A 17706-nucleotide genomic window follows, 5' to 3' on the forward strand; every position below is an offset into this window, starting at 1 on the left:
CGGCCGGGGTGGCCGAGCGGATCTAGACGCTACAGTCTGGGACCGCGCGACTGCTACGGTTGCAGGTTCGAATCCTGTCTCGGGCATGGATGTGTGTGATGTCCTTAGGTTAATTAGGTTTAAATAGTTCTAAGTTCTAGGGGACTGATGACCTTAGATGTCAAGTCCCATAGTGCTCAGAGCCATTTGAACCATTTTCCTTGAAGCTGTAAATATAATATTTATCAGCTCACAATAAATTATTGAGAGACCCATTTACACATTGTAGTACCATAGAGAACGCACAGCAGTCGCTACGTAGAACTCAGTTTTTAGCGACACTCATAACTGTTTCACGAAAAATCAGAATTTCACAGTTCGCTAACAAACTGCTGCTAGCCATTTAAGAGCGAATGCTTGTATGCAGCAACTCCCTTCAGACACCATTAATACAGTCAGTTTTAATGGAGGTGGTTTGCGGTTACGTTCCTCCGACCTGTATCATTGTTGCATGGTTGACTCTGACGATTGCTTGTACAGTGTAGCGATGTGTTTGTGTTGTGGATGAAAGATAGAGAGAGGGTGAAACCTTGTGCTGGCACGTAGCCTGCGCCTCTCGAATAGCACCAAGGGGCCCGCCAAGCTTGACGAACGGATCACCGTCAAAAGTATCCGATGTCTTCACTTCATGAAACACTGCGAAGAAGTTTGGAATTTAATCCAGGGTATTGGTGCGAAGGCCAGTGGTCAGTAACTACGCCACCATCTCTTATGTTCTTGGTGGTCAAATACTGGGAGTGAAAATTTTCCACAGCTAGGAATCGACTAGATGTCGGAGTTGTGCGCCACCAAACAAGGTACCTCTGCTACTTTGGCGGCTATTTCACCGAGGTGACAAGTCATGGGATAGCGACATGCACATGCGCAATAGCAGTAGCATCACGTAAACAAGGTATAAAAGGGCAGTGCATTGGCGGAGCTATCACTTACGTCGCCTCAGCGGCCCCCGCCGCCCGCATGGCCCCGATTCAGCTGAGCTCTGATCGCTTCTGCAGTCGTTTGGCCAGCTGCTCGAGCAACTCCCGGAGCTTGTCACCGCCGTTACGATGGTCCTCTAGATCGGCGACTTCACTGCAGCTCACAATGGATAATAACCACATCCATGGACTCACCGTTTGGTGTTTAACGGAAACAGTTTGGCTCCCCAGTAGAGTAAATTCAGGGAGTTCTTGCGCTACGAGGCAATTGATTTTGCCTCGTGTGCGATACCTTCTTGAAGCCAGGCGTTCACGTCAGGGTGGCCAACTATCGGTAGTACCGCACCGTTAAGTTGACGGTGGTGGAGGGACTGCTGTTAATGTAAAGGTGTCTCTCTAACACCACGAAGTACAGCTTCCGCCTCTTACCGCAGTGGAAGCCACTGGAGTGGCTGCTAACGCTACGGCGGCTGTTACTACCTTCGTTTCGGCCTACAGGCCGCCGAGGGGACTGGTACTGGAAGCTGACTTCGACGCCCTGTTGGCGTTGCGCGGGAAGCTCTTCATTGCGGGCGATTTAAATGAAGAGAGCACGCAATGGAACTCCCGCACCACCAACGCCAGCGGTCGCCGCTTCCTTCGTGCCACACAACGGCACGGCGCGATAGTCCTAGTGGCAGATGACCACGCAGTCTTCCCTCATTGCTGCCAGTCCTATGTGCTCGACATCGCCGTTCTCATGGGTGTTGGGCACTTCACGTCGGCCACTGTCCGATGCGCCCTGTCGTCTGACCATCCCTCGGTGGTCTTCGACATGGACGTCATCGGCGCCTCCATGCCGACTGACTGCCACAACTTCCACGACATTGATGAGGCACGCTTCCGCGCTGAGTTGCTCGACCGTCTAGAGGGCGTACTCAATCCTGCCGTGGACGGGGCTACGAGGCGTTTTGCTTTCTTCACACGGCACACAATCGGCGCAACAGAGGCGGCAGCGAAGGGCGCGATAGATGTCGCGCTAACTCCCCCCCCCCCCCCCCCCCCCCTACATTCTAGTGGCGATCACAAACAAGAAGTGGCAGCTCACACGGCTACCAGAGACGAAGCGCCGTCTTAACTGGGCGCGGAGAGAGATTCGGGCCACCATCGATGACCACCGGAAGTGGCCACCCTAAAGACGACGGATGGAAATGCCTGGTGGATTGCCAAACGCTTTCCCCGTCGTCACCAAACAGTTCCGCCCCTCCAAGTGGGCGCTGCCGTCATTGAACCTGATGCTAAAGCCAGCATCCTCTTAGACACGTTTGCCGACAACTTTCAACCTGCTGTGGGCGTGGTAGATGTCGACCACGTCCGCCTTGTTGAAGAACGCCTGTCGGTCTTCTTCGCCGCCAGAAACGAAGACAATGTGATCGAGCAAATAACGGCTGACAAGTTTACCTGCAGATCCGCCGCCTCAGCGCAAAGAAGGCAGGTGTAATGCATGGTGTCACCAATTGCCTATTGAAGATGCTGCCGCCGGAGATATCAGTCTCTGGCGGACATAAACTGCATTGTGGTTGCCATCCACAATAGCGGAAAGGACCCCCACCAGGCAGCGAACTACGGGCCGATCAGCTTGCCCCTGTCCCTCTCAAAAGTATCCGAGAGTCTGTACGTGAAGCGGCTGCTACTCCCCGTCACGGACCAACGGCTCATCCCTGACGAGCAGTTCGGGTTCCGGAGCGGCCATTCGACCATCCAGTAGCTGTTGCGCCTAGTGGAGCAGGCAATGCGAGCGCTAGAGACGCGGGAGTACCTAGGGGGCGATGCTTCTCGACGCCTGAGGTCTTTGACTGCGTGTGGCACGACGGCCTAGTGTACACTCTTTGCACACGGGGTACCTACGTCACAGGTGGTCCTGCTGCGCTCGTGTCTCTCGGGACGCACATTCCACGTCAGAGCAGATGGAGAAATATCTACCGATGGGCAGATTCGTGCGGGGGTGCCGCAGAGGTCGGTTCTCGGCCCCCTGCTGTACTCCCTCTACACAGCTGACGCTCCGCGGGTGGCGCGCGTGGAGTTAGCAAGCTGACGATACAGTGTTGTTCACCCGCAGTATGAATGCGGCCGAGATGCGCCGCCGCCTCCAGCTCGGATGTGATGTTCTGGGTGTCTGGTCCACCAAATGGCGCCTGAAGTTAAATGCTGCAAAGAGCCAGCGCGTCGTCTCCACTAGGAAGAGGCTGTCTCCGAATCTGCCGCCGGCCACGATCATGGCAGGCACCATCCCATGGCTGCGCACAGGCAAGTACCTCGGGGTGACGCTAGACAGGCATCTGACCTGGCTGCCTCAAGTCTGTGACGCCAGGGAGCGAGCAGTGGGGCGTCTTCGAGCGCTCTACCAGCTGCTCAGTACTTCATCCACCCTTCCCCCACGCCATGTCCTCGTTCGGTCGTTGCTTGAATATGCGGCCGTGGTGTGAGATAATGCAGCTGCGACACACATTGCGACGCTCCAGCGCGTTTAAAACAGGGCGCTGTGACTAGCGCTGCACAAGCCGCCTCGGCGTGGGTCGTGTTTACATGGAATGAAAGCGGCTCTTTGGTCCAACTGAACCGATCATTGACTGGAAATGGTTATGTTCAGCTACTTGAAGACCATTTGCAGCCATTCATGGACTTAGTTCCCTAAAATCTCACCAGGCCGCAACTGTTTGTGATTGGTTTGAAGAACATTCTGGACAATTCGAGGGAATGATTTGGTCCCCCATATCGTCCGACATGAATCCCATCGAATATTTATGGACGGCTAAACAGGCAGCATGGCTCAATATTTATGCAGGGGACTTCCAACGACTTGCTGAGTCCATGATATATCGAGTTGCTACGCTACGCCGGGCAAAAGGAGCTTCGACACGTTGTTAGAAGATATCTCAGGACTTGTTTCACCATTGCGTAGTGCAGAGGGCAATTGAAAATTGAAAGTGGAGTCGTGCAAGATAATTTCGTTTCACTTAAACTATTTTCATTGGACCAAGATGATTTCATATCGTTAAACTGGGAAAAAGAAGGAATACGTCTTATTGTTATTGGAACAAACCTTGAACCACTTTTGCTTTGCTGATGACATAACAGACAAACTTTATTGAGAAAGTTTGAAAACAGGTCCGAAAATAAAGGTTAATAAGACTGTAATAAAAACAGAAACCTGAAGAAAAATAGATCAAATGTTTTGTAAAACAATTTATCTGAAAGCAAGAAATATGTTAGAAAAACATTTGAGTGCCTTTGAATGACGCTCGAAGTCGTGTATAGCAAATGAGGTACCGAATGAGAACGTAGAACTGTGTGTTTAACTGATAATCTTAAAATTTTAAAGAATGGGCCTACTAGAGGATACTAGCCTGGTCAATTATCTAGACCGTGCAGTATGGTGTCGCCTTGACACATTTTTATCGTGTGCGCCTGAAACTTTAGTGTGTCCAACAACTTGTTAGCCTCAAAAATATTTCAACAGATAATGCTAAAATTATCAAGAAAGAGAATGCGTGTGTCACAAATGGCTTTGTGTCCCTTAAAAGTGATCTCGCCGTCATTGTTGTTGCTCACACACTTTTAATAATACGAGAAGTGCACGGTTTCGTGCATCATTCGAAGTCGCGTCAAATGTTCCTCTAATCTCTTTTATTTCTCACTTTGACAGATGAGTCCACAAAATATTAGTTTTCAGTATTTTTGCATTTAAATATCTGATCAAAGCAATTTTTATGTGCAAAATGGATTTTGACACTTCATTTGCTTAGGCAGCAGCTTTTGTTCGTGAAATATTTCCGTCTTTCCTCAAACCACTAAGTTTTTCTTAATTACTCTGATTTGTTTCGAGAAATTAAGGACAAAATATCATTGTGTAATCTATAGAGCATCATGTTTTCGCCAAACATCTGGTCAATGATAAACAATTTACACATCGAAAAGAAAACGGTACAAATTAGCAATGAATTCTTAAAACAATTTGACGAGTTTCTCGATTTAGGGCAGTTGCCTCGAAGGACAGCAAAATAAATTAAAGAAAAATGATCAAGGGTGCTTCATAAGGTAGTTGATGTCACATGATTGGTGACGGAGCCTCCTTTTCCTGTCTCCGCCCTCTTTCACGGTTGATTATTAGGATAGTGTCTCAGTCTTAGTCTATTTTCGCATGATTGAATGTACGAATTACACGAGCATTCAAGGTCCGCGCAGTTGATGATATTTTACAACCGCATGACGAATGACATGACAAATTTAGTGTTATGAGTAGTCGTTTCTGTATCGTTAGACAGTATCTACACAAGTGAACGTGAAACACCGGCTGGCAACTATATTCTTTCTGCTGTGCGTCGACAGTAGCTTTACGGAGAAATTCCAACTGTGTCATGTTGCTCTAGCTTTACCTGGTAGAAAAACACGTCAATAACTAGGTCGGACCTAACCTAGTGAGTCACTCCCACTGACTTGGCGAACAGCTCCAGATTCACTAAAAGCGCTATAGTATGGACAGAAGACGTCAGGAGCACATCCTGATTCATGACTGGTCGTCCTGGAGACTGGCCGCAGATAGTTCCAGTAAGGTGCATTCGCAAAGTGTCTTGCGGACATTGAACTCACGTTTTGTACGTAGGCATTAGCGATCCACCACACGCCAGTAACGCACATTTTAGCTGCCCATTCTAACTGGTTCGTAACAGAACGTCAGTTGCAGGTAATCCGTGCGCGCGGCAGCAAAGTGCCTTTTCAGTGCCAGAAAAGTATTTTCTGACACTCTAGTATTTGTGTGTGAGTGATACAGTGAATTGTAACTCGGCATTTTGTGTTTGTATCGTGCTCAGTGAGAACTGACGCAATAATGGCGTTACAGGTTTTACACCAGATTGAATTACGGTCATCACCACGTGAAGTACATGAAGAGGAAAGATACACTGCAAACACTGTTTTCGGTTTCGTCAAGAACCTTGAAGATGCCACCACCAATGAAATCCTGGAGAATGAAGAACTGGTACAAATGCCTTCCGAGGAATTACTAATGTCGAACCAATTTATGAGCCTTTTACTGATGATGTAGCTACTGACAATGTTCCTTTCGATTCTGCCAAGAAGGTAATTGAAGCAAAAAAGCAAGGTTTGTCATTGAAAATAATCATCCACTCACTTCAGAAGGGTCAAGGACAGGAAGTGTCTATTATGAACAACAAGAAACAAAAGTGAGAAACTCAATGTCATATCGGAGTACGTTTGGTCTAGTTTTCAAGAGGCAAGGGTTAATTCCATTGTTGTGCACGACGTTGATATAAGGCGATAGGGAATGCACAAAAACTAGAGAGCTTGCACTGACAGATTTCAAACCTTGATCTACCAGGGTGTCGAATTTTAAGGCTGCTCATAGGAATATGAGTAAACAAAGTTACGCAGTTTCTAATGTACAAACATGCTCAAACGCAAGAAGAGATAGAGAAGACTGCGACTGCATTTGGTATTGAATTCACAGACACTATGGTTTCTAACTATCCAGTAGCTGAAAGTCTAAATACCGACCAATCTGAATTTAATTATTACTATGGTTTCTAACTATCCAGTAGCTGAAAGTCTAAATACCGACCAATCTGAATTTAATTATTACACGCACACGCACACGCACACACACACACGCGCGCGCGCGCGCGCATGGGTGAACGGGACACGATTGTCGTGGTGCAATCAGCGTATTCGTAAAAAATTTCCATGGAAGGTAGACTTCCTCCTCCACTACTCATTTACTTCCGTCTACCCTTCGTTCCCTTTTGTAAAAGAAAATGAACCGATCTCCGAACGTATACATAACGACTTAAAAATCCAGCAAAGTTGAGAAACGTATTCTTGAACAATGCGGAGTATATATATATATATATATATATATATATATATATCTCTTTTCCAATGTTGGAACAAAATGTTGTCTGGTTCTGGATTCATTTTCACTCCATCAACAGGATCTCTTCGTAATTCCACACACAAGCATACAGGCAACAACCGTTCCATCTGGCGAAACTTCCCTTGTTCAGTCTTTGGATGTATACTTTTTTTGCCAATAGAAAAAGTTCGCTAATCGTTTTTATGAGGGAGTTTTACTCGACAACATTGATATCGAACTCCACAGCTGTAGCGCTATCATGAACCTTCATGCACTAATCCATGCTCAATTCAGTGCCTTCATATTGAACAACATCGTCAAGCAATGTTGAAAGGAAGCTACATTTCCAGTTGAATGTGATGCTTTTGATGCTCCTGACAACATTATCTGGAATACAGAAGATTAAAGTTGCTCAAAACCCTACTTCACAACTGCATCATTTATCCAATGTGCATATTGTCGTTTACATTTGTGGTTAAGATTTCAAAATGGTTCAAATGGCTCTGAGCACTATGTGACTTAACTTCTGAGGTCATCAGTCGCCTAGAACTTAAAATTAATTAAACCTAACTAACCTAAGGACATCACAGACATCCATGCCCGAGGCAGGATTCGAACCTGCGACCGGAGCGGTCGCTCGGCTCCAGACTGTAGCGCCTAGAACCGCACGGCCACTCCGGCCGGCGGTTAAGATTTCAATAGGCTTACAAACATGTTTAATAATTGATGCGTACAGCTAAACGAAATAACAATAATAATAAGAACAATAATAATAATAGTAGTAGTAGTAGTAGTAGTTACTACTACTACTGTTTCCTGTCCTATTCACTATTCCACCATAGTCTGTAAGGCTCACAAACATGTATAATTACCGCTATGGGCATCTGAAATTGATGCAGTGAATACTGATAACGCCTGAGTTTCCGCCGTAATTAATTTCCATACTGGTGAGACACATTGCGAATGTATCTTCAAAAGACCGCAGAGGTGCTAGGTGGCATCTCAGATGTACTGAGGTAAAGTAATGTGGAGCAGGCTAAACAAGTACCCTCATGTCTGTGGAGAATCCCTCAAACGATTCTGGTATATGTATAAAACAATTTTAATATACAGATTATCTTTCAGCCCCAGTTGGACTATTTAAAACACAGTATGAATAGTTTCGGTATCAGTGGATCATCTTCAGATCTACGTTGTTGCGTAAGCAGCCCCTTCGTGCATGTATCGAAACTACTCATGAGAATACTTCTGACCCAAGTTGTGACCTATGGGGTAGTGCATTCGATCGTCTGCATGTACTCTGGGCCAACAAATGGGTGCATATGATTTGACAGTAATTTCCTGTATTTGATATTCTTCACGGGTTTGCAGTCGGATCATCACGGTTTCCGTCGTTGTGGCTGGAATTCAGTTCCGGCGAGGCAGTGCACGAGCATTAACTCACCTGAAGATCGCGCCCAGCTGGTTCGGCGAAATATTGTGTCTGGACCACGATATGATCCGGCTGCAAACCCATGAAGAATATCAGCAGTTATTACGCCGGGAAAGTCTGCGAAATCACAATTTCCTGTATCTTTCGCCTGAAAGAGCCGACAGTAGTATCAGAGGTTCCATTGCATTCCCTGTAACACCCTCCACACAATGTCCCCCCACCCCCCTCCCATTCTAACACATCTCCCATCTGTCAGAACGATGCCCGTGTTGTTAATGTAGCCTCATTGCCTCACGTGGTTGTCGGAATACTCATCAGCCATCGGCTGGTACCAATTTTTATTGTGAGGCTACCTTTCTCCAATATTCAAGCAACCAACTGTACTTTATCAGTAAACTCTTCCGGGCTAAGTTGCCGTGGTCGATCTGTAGAACTTCTTCTCCCTGACGTTTCGTTCTCAACTACGGAGAACATCTTCCGAGGTGAGTCGACGACTGGCTGCTAGGACAATCGATTGCCTGCAATCGAGAGAACAGACGATAGCCAGAGATAGCTGCACATCGACGCCACGTGACGTGTGGTGGCGCCCCCTACGATCTCTATATAAGCGGCGGCCCCAGCTCCTAGCAGCTATCGCCACGTGTGAACGACTCCGTGTTTTTTGTGTCTCTGTGACCTCTCTCTTTTGCCCGTCACTTTGTTCACTATCATTCTCCGTTCTTATACTATTGTAAACGCTATGGCTGAAGAGCGGCGTAGTGTGCCGCTGCCAGCCTACCTGATTTGTACAGGTTTTAAAATAACAATAAAGTAAAAAAAAAACTCCTAGCAGCCAGTCGTCGACTCACCTCGGAAGATGTTCTCCGTAGTTGAGAACGAAACGTCAGGGAGAAGAAGTTCTACAGATCGACCACGGCAACTTAGCCCGGAAGAGTTTACTGATAAAGACGCCGGCCGTGAAAGCCTACATGGAATGAACCAACTGTACTGTTCCTGTGTCTATAGTAATATGTTTACTCTGTTACGTACAATTAACAAACGTCATGGGTCTGGGCGGTTTAGTTGGTAGGACACACATTGTTTTATCCAACACTGATTTCACGAATGATTTTTTGTACTGTGACCCATCTATTCGTTGTTACAGTCAGCAATAGTCGATGGCGAGCTGTGATATCAACTCTTCGTTGCCGATGGTAATTGACTCCAGTGAGGAGGTTGCTCCTCCCCGAATAAAAATGCTCACAGTACACCATTGACACTGTGGCACCCAAGAGTTCTAGTAGCTGCACAACCTCGTCGATGGAATTTCCTTTGGTTGGACACTCGTGATAAATGTAAATGTAGTGTGACTAAGGCCTCCCGTCGTGTAGGCTGTTAGCCGTGTGCAAGTCTTTCTATTTGACGCCACCTCGGCGGCTTGCGCGTCGATGAGGATGAAATGATGATGATTAGGACAACACAACACCCAGTCCCTGAGCGGAGAAAATCTCCGACCCAGCCGGGAATCGAACCCAGGCCCTTAGGATTGATATTCTGTCGCGCTGACCAGTCAGCTACCGGGGGCGGACGGACACTAGTGGTCAATTGCGCTGATCCTGTGCGTCTTGTCCACCCTGCCCTACACTGTCATGCTGACAGCCAATATAAGATTTGGCGACATCCCAGTCACGTGACGAAGTATTCCATTCATTGTGCCAGTGGTAGCGTTCTCTCTAATTCAGTTGCTCATGAGTAAATATTAAATCTTCCTATGAGGCTTACAGTACCTGTTTATTAAAAACGTGGCTCCAAGACTTCTTATATAAGTTGGCGATAATTTCACCCCGAACGGAATTTTTTGCTGATTATACGGCTTTGCTTCAGATTTAAGCTTTACATAGTAATGCGGGCAATTATAATTACGGAGTTATGTTGAAATGAAACGTGCGTTAGGTGTTTGACGTCAATAATGTTGGTTGTGAAGACAAATGAGAACACACACGTCAGAGACTGCTTTACCTGGTTTTCTAAATCATCTTCCTGCAGTCCAATAAGGGTTAGTGAAACAGTAGTCTAGTTTCCCTTCTATTTTTTTTAAAAAAGAAAATATCTGTCTGAAAGCTATGGTGAAGAACTACAGAAGACCTAAGAATATTTCAACCAGCGCTATTTAGCTCACTGTGGAAACAGTGGCGAAACTTTCGTAGCAACACTTCTGTTGTCTTTTGCTAATCGCGATTGCTTTTCCTTCTCTGCTTTTTTCGGTCTATGTCTACTGTCTCGGAATGAATTTTGGCGTTTTATCTGAACAGGGAACTGCCAGTGAAGCAACTTTTGTGGCTCTCCTGGGAGCTAAGGCTCGAAAACTGCAGGAAGTGAAGGAGCAGCACCCCGACTGGAGTGACTACGAGATTATCTCAAAGTTCGTCGCCTACGCGTCCAGTAAGTATGCTATCTGTTTTATTCTTCTCTGCCTCCTGCTCGTCTTTATTTTTCCTGTACTTCAGTATATGGTATTAGTCTACCTATGCTTAGTCACGAATCGATCATACTATTCTTGCAGAATGAAACTGCAAACTATTTTATATTACCAAAATGTTTCACAAGCTGTGACATTGTCGCGAATAAAACAGTGACCCGTATATACAATAAGTTTTCTTTAGTTTACGTCTATGGTCACAAACTTTAGCACTCACTACTGACAACATGACTCGTGCGTATGATGTTGTTTATATATGTTTGACGATGCTGGTGCTGATTTTGCATTTAACATTTGACGATGCCACTGTGGCTGCAATACATTAGGACTTTGTTTTGTATAAAACAGATCTGATGATGGTCGTTATAGACCGAAACCGGTAATGTATTAACAAAAGTTTGTGACCATAGACGTAAATTAAAGGAAACTTATTACCAAAACGTATTTTTAGGATTTGGTGTAGAATTCTCTGAAACTAGCCAGACAGCACAGTAGTAGGTACGCTAAAAGTGTGATCATGGTATAACATTTACTTTAAACTGAATGCATTGTGTGTATGGATTTATGTAAGACAGGTGAGAAAGGTGCCTGGGACCCACATCGTTCAGTTTCTGCTTACGTAGTGACTAAAAATAGGCATTCTTCTCGCTGACACAAAAAACTGAAATTCGAAGACTGAGCTGTAGAAACAGAAGTCAGTTTTTGAGTTGCACTCTGCCACACTGTTATTAAACTATCGAGTGAGCTCTATGTCGTATACGGCGGATTCTGTTGTCTAGCTTCATGTCAGGACCTATTACTTCACAAATATTCGTAGAAAAAATAGATAGGACCTCTTGGCTACAAATTTCGTCTGTTAAATTTGGCAAACAGTGAAACACCAACTAGAAATAGAGTATAGCTACTGCACTGGTGTCCGAAATTCAAGCAAGAAACCTCTATTCACGGTGTAATCATACAAACTGTCAACAGATTTACGTACAGTCGTGTTCTGTATGGAAGGTGGCATTCCGGTCAATGGACAACCTCGCCAACGATGAGTCAGGGCACCTGAGAAACGGGGTAGGCCATAAGAAGAATGGAAGCAGGACAGTCGCAAACTGATGTGGGCCGGTGGCTTAATGTGAATCGTTCTGTTGTTTCTCGCATGTGGCGTCAATTTATAGAGATCGAAACAGTATCCCGAAGTCCATGGAAGGACCGATCATGTGTGATAACAGAAAGAGAGGAGTGTCATTTGGCTGTAAGGGCACGACGGTAGCACCTTAGTACTGCACGGGAACTGACATTTGACATCGCAGCATCCACTGGACGTCTTGTATCGAGGCAAACGGTGACAGAAGGCTTCGGCAGAGTGGCCTTTATTGTCGGAGACCTGCTGTATGCGTGCCTCTGATGCGTCTTCACAGAAGGCATCGTCTAGAGTGGAGCCTTCAACATACCACCTGGACGTCAAACAGTAGGCCAATGTTCTTTTCACTGATGAGTACCGATTTGGTCTGGAGAGTGATTCTCCAAACCTTCGCATATGAAGGAATGTGGAACACGATTTGGGGACCCAAACATTGTGGAAAGAGGCCGATATCTAAGAGGATCCCTGATGGTGTGTTCGATTATGTGCACCACTCGGTTACCTCTTCATCAAATTGTAAGGGTGAATCGGCAAGTTTTAACTGCTTTCAGGTATCAAGACGAGATCTTGGGACCTCGTGTGCTGTTGTTGCGAGGTGGTGTGGACCCAGACTTCGTACTGATGGACGATAATGTTCGACCTCTTAGAGAACAGGTCGTTGACGTTTTCTTGGAAACGGAAAATGATGCACGCTCAGCGTTGCCTATTCGCTCTCCCGCTCCCAATACCATAGAGCATGTCTGGTATGCACTAGAGAGATTTTTTTTTTTGTTTTTTTTTTTTGTCTACCGTTATGCATGTATCAGTTATTATTTTCTGTGTTCCTTACATTGTTTCTACTTTACTATCACCTATTTATACTGTTTCGTGGCAAAATAAACGCAGCCTTGCAAAATTTCCGTTTGTTGCTTTAATTTAGGACGCCAGCGTATTTCATTCTCGTCACTCCTTTTGGACGGGTGTAAGAAGAGTATCACATTAATAAGCGCTTTGTGCGGTGAAGTTGTAACCTCCCCACAAAAATTTAAATACGACAATATTATTTAAGAATGCTTATGGACATTGCACTAAGTGTAACCTCTCCACTGAAATTTTAAAGACAGAAATAATAAATGAATGGGAGCCAAGAGGCATAACCTCCCTAGCAATTAAATTTAATGACAATAAAAAATGAGAATCGCAATCTGACCCAAGTATAAGTTCCCACAAAAATAATGAAAAACAATTCAGTGATAAGAAAATCTCAGTGATAATGATAATTCAATTAAACCGAAATATCGGTCTTTGGCCCTGTGCAAAACAATCAGAATTAAATTCTTACCTCATTGAAACTGCTTGTCAAATTTCTGCTCTTATTGTTGCGCACGGCTTGGAGGAACTGCATTGCAAATAATATATATATTTTTTTTAAATTTAACTGAACCTTTTCTTTAAGGGAAGTGGAACGAAATCGTTAGTTCAATTAAATAAAATTTTTTTTGTAAAAATTGCTTTGAAATCAAAATTATTATTGGGGCACTTGTTGGAAATTAATTACAATAAATAAACTTTACATTATCTGATGATTACCTTAATTAACAATATACCTCATTCAGCATCTTGACCAGAATGCCATGTCGACGCTCGCCGACTGCGTCCCGCTCGCGACCGTGACAGGACTAGACCACTACTGCCGACAGACTACATCACACAACCGCACTGGGCTGCTACTACCGACAGAGTGCACTGGCCTACTGCAACTCACGTACTGTACAACGACTACTACTGTACTGCTGGACGCAACTGAACTGAGCTACTGCTACCGACAGACTGCACTGGCCTACTGCTACTCGCGTACTCCACGACGACTACTACTGTACTGCTCGCAACACTCGCGCGGTCAAGCGCAGACTAACCACGATAATAGGCTCTCTGGTCAAAGATTTTAACGTGCCTCACCATCGCTGCTACGTTACATACGTATTTCATAACCCTCCACTGGGGGGGCAAAAATTTGGCAGCGATGGTGAGTCATTTGGACTTGCCATCGCAAGAAATTTTTACAATTTACAGAATATTCAAATTTAGTACATAAATTAAATGTGGTGCACATGCACCAAGTACAAAATATATCAGATAAAGACAAAATGTGAGTACAAAACATAGTAGCAAATCAGAAAACTGTATATAAAAATTATTTGACAGATAACAAAGTGCACAGGCACTGAAAAAATTCTTTAGCATAAACAGAATGGCAAAAAAATCATGTTGACAAGTGACATGAGTGCACATGCACTGCAGTTCAGAAAATATCATTAAAATAAAAATGTATATACAATATAAAAGACAAGAGTGTACATATACTGTACTTCAGAACAAATCAAAAAAATGTCTTTAGCATTTTCGCAATAAATAAACATAATGGCAAAAAAAAAATCATATCGACAAGTGACATAAGTGTACTCGCACTGGAGTTCAGCGAATCGAAAAAAATGTATAGCCATGAACATAAATGATGTTAGCAAAAATGATTTTCACTATGTGACAAGAATTAGGATAGGAAAGGGAAGGATTGCATCATGGTTGTAGCACTTTAGATTGCACACAGCTGTTCTGAAAGTCCATATCTTTCCACAGAAGTACAACACCAAGTGACACAACTTGAAGTTCTTTTCCCATCAGAATTTATCAGCGTAGCCAAGACACTGAATTGTCGTAGTAATATTCCATGTTCTCATTTTGGCAGTACATTAGGTACACCAAACAGTGGGACCATAATAACGTCTTCATCGCTCACGGTGGTGGACAGCATGTCGTGTCAACACCACGCTCTTACAAGGCACACCAACGTAGAATTAGTGCAAAACCAAAAATAGTGCTCCATGATCACTAGGATAAACAGGACAAATGGACATTGCAGTAATTCAGGGTAGTTAGCTCATAAGGTGAAGGACATTATGTCACATACCATTCTTCATTAGTAGCTTGCGGCATTCATAGCCCAGTTATTGAACATTTCTGTACCATGTATGTAGTATTACAGAAAAATGTTCATTAATTGTTTTACATAGAATCAATAACCTTCTTTTCCTAGTTACAAAGCATTATTAAATAATCACATTCTTTTCCAGTTACAAAGCATAATTAAGAATCATTAGCCTTCTTCTAATTACAAAGCATAGCATCATTTGTCATTTCAATATAGTAAGAATCATATTCTTTTCCAGTTACAAAGCATAATTAAGAATCATTAGCCTTCTTCTAATTACAAAGCATTATTAAACAATCGCATTCTTTTCCAGTTACAAAGCATAATTAAGAATCATTAGCCTTCTTCTAATTACAAAACATTATTAAACAATCACATTCCTTTCCAGTTACAAAGTATGGCATAGTTAATTAATCATTTGTCATTTCAATATAGTTAATTAATCATTTGTCATTAAAATACAGTAAGAATCATTAGCCTTCTCCTAATTACAAAGCATTATTAAACAATCGCATTCTTTTCCAGTTACAAAGTATCAACATTGAAAACATGAGCTAATTAATGGCATAATTAATAACATAATTCATTGAGTGATATTAATTATTGGCACTCACTGGCCAGCAAGTATTGAATAGAATAAAACATTGTTCATCATTCAGTATTATTCAGATCATTACGAAGTCATTATTAAAAATCAGTTAATTATAGTCATAGCATTAATAATCACGGGCATTATAAGTAGTTTCATTACAATAAACAGTGGCAGTTATCAGCCAGTTACAAAGCATTATTTTATATATATATATATATTTTTTTTGTATCATTAATAAGTCATTACTGAAGTGACATACTATTCAGAGTTGATCAGTATTATTCAAGATTATCATAAACTAGTGACATTATGTGGGACTGGTAATACCTCTTTTAGCAATGCATTGCGTTGGGATCGATAATTAATTGCTGAGGCATAACACTATTTGCTTTGACCTATTGCTGCAAATGAGGATAGTTAACGTCATTCGTCATGAGTCAGCTGTAGCAAGGTTATGTAACAAGGCAGTATATGATCACATTTATAAATGGTAAACACAAATGGGTAAAAAATAAAAATGCAAGTACTAGAACAGGTATAATAAGTAACAGGTTTAGTAAGTATCATGAAAAGCTTCTCCTGGAAAAAATACAAAATGGATTATTGACCTGAAAGAAGAAACGCACACTATGCTGAAAAGTGGTGAACTTCGAATTAACAGGTAGTGAAATGTGTATAAAAATGTGTTCCGTAGCTGTCCTTTCCAAAACTTTCCGTCATCCTACTATGCAATGTAACTCCTGCTGTCAAAACAAACTGCAACAAATACTTAAATAACTACATAGCATAAATACATAACTTCAACATTATCCTCATCTGTTAAGAAAAAACTTCATTATCAATCACTTCATTATCCATATTATCATAACTTCATTATTATCATCACCTGTAAAGAAAAACTTCATTATTCATAACAGCATATTCTTCATCATTATTCATCAGCATTCATTATCATCTGCAAAAAATCACTTCATTACTCATTACACAATTAATCCTTATCTCTAGCATATTTCATCACTAAAACTAAGATGTGTAGTTCTGTCTGACAGCCTGCATCAATCACCTTGTATTCTGAAAGAAAAAATTAGTTAAGACTGCTATTCTACGATGACTATAGTATATTCTTGTTAATGCTTGTTAATCCTGATCCATTTACTCTTCCTCATAAAGTTATTGCATCTTCTATCGTTTATTCCGTAGGTGAAATTCCCATTTCTGTTGGATTTATTTCTTACACGCATCATTTCTTTCTGAAATTGATGGACAGAGATTAATGTCTTGCATTTAAATCATATACCCACTAAATAATGACTGGTTTATGGTAACATAATTAACCATACAGCATAACATGACAGAAAACGTAATATGTCAAAGACATTGACAGTGTTCAGATGCAAAAATGTACACAGAATAATACAATGCAGCAGCAAAAAATGTAAAACAGTCACAATCTTGAGATATCATAGGGCAAAAAAAAAATGTCAAAGTCAACTGGTGTGTGTTATATCTTAACTATTTCACAGTGCATATAAACAAAACTGGAATACAATCATACACACGAAAAAAAAATGGAAAATGTGCACGGTCTGATGTGTAACGACAAGAAAAGCGACCTGCTAACCTTACCTTGCTGGGCACTTGCCAAGAAAAAATACGATAATCATCAGTAATTAGTTATGTGAATATAATTGCATAAGTAAATGGCATCATAGTGTGTTGAATCATACAGTGTCTTCATTCAATAAAGGGTTTAATATTTGACCAATGGTGGTTGCCTTTCGATTTTCTGGTTCTCAAAGTTTCGACGTGTACAACATTGGGGTGAGGGATGCTGCGAATCCGATATGGACCTGCGTATAGAAGTTCAAATTTACTGCACTTACCTTTTATTCTGCTGGATAAATAGTATGTACGTACTAATATCTTCTGTCCAACGTGAAAGTCGCGGCGTGTACAAACCTGTTTTTGCTGTCTTCTCCGGCGCTCTGCGGCACGTTTGATGTTGTTCAGCGCAATGTCAATTATTTCATGGTATCGTAGGCGACGACATTTAGGGAAGTTTACTAATTCTTTAATTTTATTTGGTGGTTCAACGTTTTTCAGTATAACAGACGGAGATAGCATAGTGGATTCATTTGGAATGGAATTAATTACATCTTGGAATGAGAGTATGTGTGTATCCCAATCAATATGTCTTTTGTGGCAGTATATTCGGCACAGCTTACCAATTTCTTTCATTAACCGTTCACAAGGGTTCGAA

The 17706-nt window shown here is 42.7% G+C and overlaps 1 protein-coding gene across 2 annotated transcripts in view; it reads left to right on the forward strand.

Moving 5' to 3' along the window:
• The window catches only part of LOC126485107 (aromatic-L-amino-acid decarboxylase), a 217293-nt gene that overhangs the window by 137740 nt on the left and 61847 nt on the right, over positions 1–17706 (forward strand). For both annotated transcript variants that reach the window (XM_050108733.1, XM_050108734.1), the window contains exon 6: positions 10588–10717. In XM_050108733.1, coding sequence (XP_049964690.1) covers positions 10588–10717 — 130 coding nt within the window. The remainder of the gene's footprint in view (positions 1–10587; positions 10718–17706) is intronic.

Source organism: Schistocerca serialis, chromosome 6 (genome assembly GCF_023864345.2).
Source record: "Schistocerca serialis cubense isolate TAMUIC-IGC-003099 chromosome 6, iqSchSeri2.2, whole genome shotgun sequence".
Lineage (NCBI taxonomy): Eukaryota > Metazoa > Arthropoda > Insecta > Orthoptera > Acrididae > Schistocerca > Schistocerca serialis.